Source organism: Gavialis gangeticus, unplaced genomic scaffold, assembly GCF_001723915.1.
Source record: "Gavialis gangeticus isolate Ggan-Ray unplaced genomic scaffold, GavGan_comp1, whole genome shotgun sequence".
Classification (NCBI taxonomy): domain Eukaryota; kingdom Metazoa; phylum Chordata; order Crocodylia; family Gavialidae; genus Gavialis; species Gavialis gangeticus.
Window position 1 is genome coordinate 123,865,421 of NW_017729022.1, and position 6,542 is coordinate 123,871,962.

A 6,542-nucleotide genomic window follows, 5' to 3' on the forward strand; every position below is an offset into this window, starting at 1 on the left:
ATTTTGTGAACAGCTCTGCCCAATTTAAAGATCTAGGAATATACTCCTGAAGAAAGAATGTCCATAATCAGGGCAATCCTTCCAGATGGCACAATACTCCATCATGGACCAAAACATTCTAGAGCTGCTGCAATAAATCCAAGCCCCAAAATATAATTTGGAAAGTGGTAGTTGCCCAGGGGCACTTACAACCCCTACTGATAGACTGCCAGAACCACCTCCCATGCGGAAGTCTATCCTCCTCCTTAGAACATACCCAATATCAGCCAGTTTTCAAGAACCCATTTTGGGACTCATAAGATACTATCAAATGCTACCAGGTGCCAAAATTCCCCCTTTTGGACCAGAAAACTGGAGAAGTACCAGCTCCAACAACAGATCCCCATCTTTCCGTATCCTGGAACTTTCCCACAGTTTCTGAGTTGGGACTGGTTATGGATTTAAGGGAAGTGCTGAGGTAGGAAGGCTGGCATAGTGGTGAAGTGATTAGCCTTCAACTCAGAAAACCCAGGTGCAAATCCTGATGTGTGAGCAGGCTTTTCATGAATCTTATATTAGAAAATCATGTACCTTCTTGTATGTGTTTGCACAGGGACCAAGGACCTCGGGAGCAGGGGAAGAGGGTCAAAGATATGCACTAGAAAGGATGCTGCTGATTTATCCAGAGTGAGAAGAGATATGGCATAATATGAACTGCCCTCTGCTCCCTGCAAAAAATGCGTTACCTCAAAGAAAGCCCTAGACATTTGGAGTAATACTGCTCTAGGGATTCATATTCATTGCCAGGTCCTAACAGCAAACGGACAGTCAAGGACCTGTCTCTACTTGGATTTGTCTTTTGGGAACACCTTCAAGCTCAGACATGGTTTTGCTTATCTGGTGACACTCTTTTAAAAGTAAAAGTGGACTTGAGAAAAGGAAATACTTAGAACTTAAAATAAATTCTTAAACATCAGTTTAATAGAAAACATATATCCAAGGAAATAAAGACTTTATACTTTATTGCCAGCATTTGTACTGCCAAACTAAAATCTAAATACCAAGAAGATATGTTACACATTACAGGAATATCAAGCCAAATATCAAACCAAATAAAATTCACTTCCTTCATTTTTTCCACAAGTGCTAAATGTCTTAGTCATAGAAGTCATCAAATTCATCTGCATGTGTGTTTTGGGCCTGCGGACGCAAAGCAGCTTCAATTTCTGAGTTGCTGTCATCAGACTCACCCCAGAAAGCTACGGATAAAAATCAGAATAATTAATCAAAACCTCCAACCACATATACATGCTATTTTTGCATCCTTTAAAGTATCTAAATACAGTGGATTAGAATGAGGACAGACAAGAACAGTTTGGAAACTGCACAACTTGGAAATTCATTCCTACAAAACAATATGCTGCCCACAGGTCTTCTTCTCTGTTAATTGGATTGTTGTGCAGAAATACCATGCATTGACTTAGAAGCCCTACTTTATTGTTTCTCAAGGTAGTTTGACAGAACATCTTCACTCAAAGCAATTTACTTGACCATCTGCTGAATTAAGAGATTTATCTGTTATACTCCCTTCCTCTACCTGATTCTGAAGTGAAGTCACAATCATACTCTAACCTCACAGAGCTAGCACAAAAATGACAGTGACATCACAAAGAATCGACTTTGCTAATATATATAGAAGTAATACAATTTAAGTACAAGCATTTGGTAATTACCAAGTGTAGCAAGCATTTTACATCAAGTAGAGATTAATTTTAAATTCTGAAAAAAAGGTTGTTCATGAATGCTGGGCTGGATATGGGTATTTAATTGAAAAAGAGCATTGATAGATTTATTTTTCAAAACTATACACGTGAAGGTAAAAGGGATACTAAAAAAGAGCTAGGAAATGACACCAGGGCAAATGCTGGCACTCCTGATACTGAGAATGTTAATCCCAACCTAGAGGACAGCCTACACCAGCAGAGCCCTGCTGCGTAAGGAGCAGCACAGAAGTGAGAAGTATGCCAAGTTCCATGGTACGCTCTGCTCTTCTCCCAAATCCCATGGGAGTCCCAGCTCTACAGGAGCCCTAATCGGTTCACATCCAGGCTCTATCACCTTCACCCCCATCTCACCACATCCACCCTACCATATGTGTGCTCCCTGGGGCAGACCTCTACTCTAGACACAGCTTCTTGTGGGGTGGGTGTCTGTTGTCAGAAGCCAGCACAACAACCATACCATGGATACCTATGGCAGCAATGTTCATACTTTTTGAGCTGAGCCCCCCTTTGAGTTACAATTTTGTTTGCACCCCCCATCTACCCACTTCATCTCAGAGGAGCAGCACAGCCGAGCACAAGGCACCCCTCATTCTAGTAGCCACCATGGCTGGGCTCCGCTCGGCAGGATGTGTTCCACCTATCTCGGCTCCAATGCCTCCTGCCTTGGCCCTGCTGCAGCTCTAGGCTGCACACCCACTGTGCTGGGCTCCTGGAGGTGCAGCAGCCCGCTGGCAGAGCCTGCCTGGGGCTCCCTGCCCTTGCATTCTCACGTGAGGCTGCAGTGATGCTGCCTCCTTCCAAACTTCTTGCCTGCAGCCCCCTGTGCTGTGCCCCCCCTCTACATTTCTTTATGCCCCTCAGGGGGATGCACCCTACAATTTGAAATCTGCTGGTCTAGCGGGACTGGAGAAGTAGTGCTGAGAAAAGCAGCATTCCATATAAATTTACTTCCAACTCCAATTCTCCTAAAACAAAAGCCCTTTGTATTCTTTGTGCTTTTGACAACACTTAGAAATGAAAACCATTTAACTCTAAGATCCACAAATTCAGCAAGCTGCATCCTCCATCTTCTACTCCAGAATCCATGGGTTTGAACATATGCAGCAGCTGCCAAATGAAGACAAATCACAAGCCCCTTGCTCTCCAGATCAAATACATACAAAGAAACTCCACAAGTTGAAAGTTGTGCCCTTTCTGCTCCCTTGTATGGGAGTCACCAGCTAGCACTGACAAAGGATTTCAGAGCACATTGAAACAAGAATCATCAATAATATCCCTAAAACATCACATTCTCCTACTTTCAAAATACATGCTCTACTGCTTGGGACTACACAGACAGTAAGTGTGGACTCAAGACAAAACTCAGGGTCACCAACAATGCTTTTTACTTGTATTAGTAACTCCATTGATGCTAATGGAGTTATGCTGGTGTACAACTGATATAGGAGGAAAATTTAGCACTCAATGCCCAATCTTACATGTGCAGGAGTGCACCCAGGCACATGTTTCTACAGCTACTACTGCACATTTCTGCTTGTGCACCTACAAAATACAAGCGACCCTTGACACATGCGGGGGATACAGTCTCGTACTCCCTGCAAATGGTGAAATCCGCGAATAAGGCATGGCTCTGGCGGCGATGGCAGGAGCCCGGCAACAGCAAGTATGGAGCTCCAGAGGAACTCCTGTAAGTGTATAAAGTGCATTTAAAATGCAAGTTCAGCATTCGCGAATACTTGAAACTGCAAATGGTGAACCCGTGAATAGTGAGGGCTTCCTGTACATGCAAATAATGAAATACCTGTCTGGCAATTCTATAGACTCAAATGTCTGACCTACCCACAGTTCCAATTGAGATGAGCTAAGCAGGAGATGATCTGAAATCTTTCAAATGCTGAACCTGGTTCCATGGCAGTAGCATTTCCCACTTAGTCGTACTCAGCAGAGTGCTCAAACTTTATCAAAAACAGCCCTGGCATAGTTCAGGATAACTATGGACAAATTCCCTAGGACCTTTCCCTCTACAGCTGAATTTTATTTCTGTTTCTGCACAACCCCAGGGTCCTATAAAACGTCCAGGGGTCAAAACCTATTTTATTTCTGCATTTCCTTAGGACCCAATGTCTTCAGACATATTTTTCAAATTGCTAAGGTTCCTGTTTTAAGGGTCTTAATCATATGAATTTGATTTTTTTTAAATGACAACCAGTTCAGGCTGTAAAGAAAGTTATCAAGGAATGCGTCAGATCCTTGAGAGGAGAAAGTTTGCCTATAGAGACAAATCAACTGAAGAAACTAATTTGATATGGCTGTTGCAGGTTTACTTAGGTTTTTTGCCTGTTTCATTCATTTAGTGTTGTAATAATTGCAAAGGCCATGATTAATGAAGTGAGATTGAAAGGCATGCCAGAAAAATGGTATTATATGGAAGAATCTTAAGAGAGCAAGAAGTCAAGCAGCACATGCAGTGGAGAGACTGTTCTGGGTAAGAGAGAGACCCTGGAAGATGGTACAGGTAGGGATGTAGGGGAGTGCTATTAAAAGAGCGTATTAGGCAAGAAGTTTGAGTGGAACATGAGGAATGATGGAAGTCAGGAGCTGGCAGTGCAGACATTAAACAGGAGCAAGGAGTTATCCACACATGGAAGGTAACAGCCACTAGGTTATACTATATGCTGAAAAGGAATGGATTGAGCCCAAACTGATACCCACAACAGTTCAGGTCTTACACTGACTGTGATAACTCTCTTAGGTGGAAGGGATGTTACCCCTGATGTGGAACACTGGAACTGCTCTACTGGATTTGACCTGTAGTATAACTCCAGTATCCTGTCTGACAGCAGTCAGTACCACAGGCTTCAGAGAAAGGGACAAGTTAGCAGGTGTGGGGTGATCTGCTCCGACATTCTGTCTTCACCCACACTCTAGCCATTGGTAACAGGCCTGGGCCCTGAAGCATAAGGTTTAGCACCCTTGCCAAAAATTTGTCAGCATTAACTCCAGTAACTCTGGGTGTTCCTGTTATCCATATAAACACCCAGTTCCTTTTTGGATCTCATCAAGGTTTTAGCCCAAGTGTGACCCTGTGGCAATGAGATGCACAGTTTATGTATTATGTTATATATAAAAAAAATCCTTCTATTGTTTTTTTAATTTGCCACAGTCGACATATCGCCTTGTTTCTGTGTAAGAAAAAAGTTCCAGGTATACCATCTCCATATCACTTGGATTTCTCACCTTTAGATTTTATAGCAGGTATCACTCTCCTTTTACTTTCAGTCCTGTAAAATGAAGCAACATTTAAACAGTCAGAAGAGGTATAACAATTAAACGTTTAGAAGCCAATGCTCCTTTTTTATTAAGGAAAACAAAGTACATCAGTCCTAGAACTGCACCCTTATTTTTGATAATACTTGTTTAGTTTTTCTTTACCAATTTTGGTTCTAACATGAGCTAAACTACAGCAAGGATATTCAGGGCTAGTTCCTCAAATGGTGTGAATTCATTCTGTGAAATCAATGGTGACTGATGCCAGCTGGGGATCTAGCCCTGAAAGTCCTTGCTGCATGTAAAATTCTTCCACTATTTAGAACATATGATGATAAAGAAAACCCCCAAACACTCTCCCACTAAACCTCCTTATTTCACTCCTTGCCAAAATACTCTCAAAACTTAGCTATTGGGTTCCCATAGCATCACCCATGTCCCTATGTAAATGTGCAGCCTCTCAGCTGCCTTTGATCTACCTTGATGCATATGCAGTTGCAATTCTGTTCTGTTAAATGACAGCTCTTGTGTCTAGAGCATCACAGACCCTTTTGAATCTCTCAAACAAGCTGGAATCATTTTGATCTTTTGTGTGTAGCGTGTGTATTGTGTCAGTGCTGTGAAATAATCACACGGGGGGCAATGATGTAGGAGAATTAACTCTTATATTAACAATCCTGTGAGAAGCACTAAAAAAAATAAAGCTTCAGCTGTTTCTTAACAAGGAAGATCAAATAGGAGATCTGCGATGTGGCTGTTCCAACTGGTAAAATATAAACAAATGTCAACTTGCCATTTGATTCCCTTGTGGCAGCTGAAATAGAACTTATTCTTAAAATCACTTGGGTCATGATTTCATAAACTTGTAATATTTCATTTACAAATAAGAGATCCATATATACATAAATACATACACATAGATACATATATACACACACACAAATATATTAGAGCAGAGGTTTTACAAATATTCTAGTTACTGACTTGCATGGATCTGTTCATGAGAGAGAATCCAACTGTTAAAAGATGTCTAGAAAATACCTGAATATTCCAGTGAAGAAAATTTACTATTTTACACCTTCTATCAAGTATTTCCTAACAGCTAAATCATGAACAACAGAAAAAATAAATTTAACAAAGAAGAAAGTGTGCTTTTTCATTACCCAAGGGACTACACCATTTTATATTTTTAAGTAACAGAAATATATTGTATAATAGCTCATTTATCAATTTCAGCTGCATGCTAGCAAAACCCCTAGAAGTCTGTTGATATTTAACATTTTTAAAAATATTTAGCTATCAAACTATTTTTACACCTTGTTTAATGCAAATTATATTTTTTTCAATACTGAAGCATTCATACCATCTTTTATAACCATTCCAACTGAATCTGGCTGTGAAACATTTATTCACGAATTTAAAACTATTTTACTATATCAGATTACACCACATTCAGATGTAAAGCTGAGGCTGGTTACAAATTCAGCTTTGTTTTTCCAAGTCTCCAGTTCA

The 6,542-nt window shown here is 40.7% G+C and overlaps 1 protein-coding gene across 2 annotated transcripts in view; it reads right to left on the minus strand.

Annotated features, from left to right (window-relative positions):
* Positions 1–938: 938 nt before the first annotated feature.
* The window catches only part of KIZ (kizuna centrosomal protein), a 148,191-nt gene continuing 142,587 nt past the window's right edge, over positions 939–6,542 (minus strand). For both annotated transcript variants that reach the window (XM_019516123.1, XM_019516122.1), the window contains 2 exons: positions 5,001–5,044; positions 939–1,238 (listed from right to left, as the gene is read on the minus strand). In XM_019516123.1, coding sequence (XP_019371668.1) covers positions 1,135–1,238; positions 5,001–5,044 — 148 coding nt within the window. In that variant the 3' untranslated portion in view covers positions 939–1,134. The remainder of the gene's footprint in view (positions 1,239–5,000; positions 5,045–6,542) is intronic.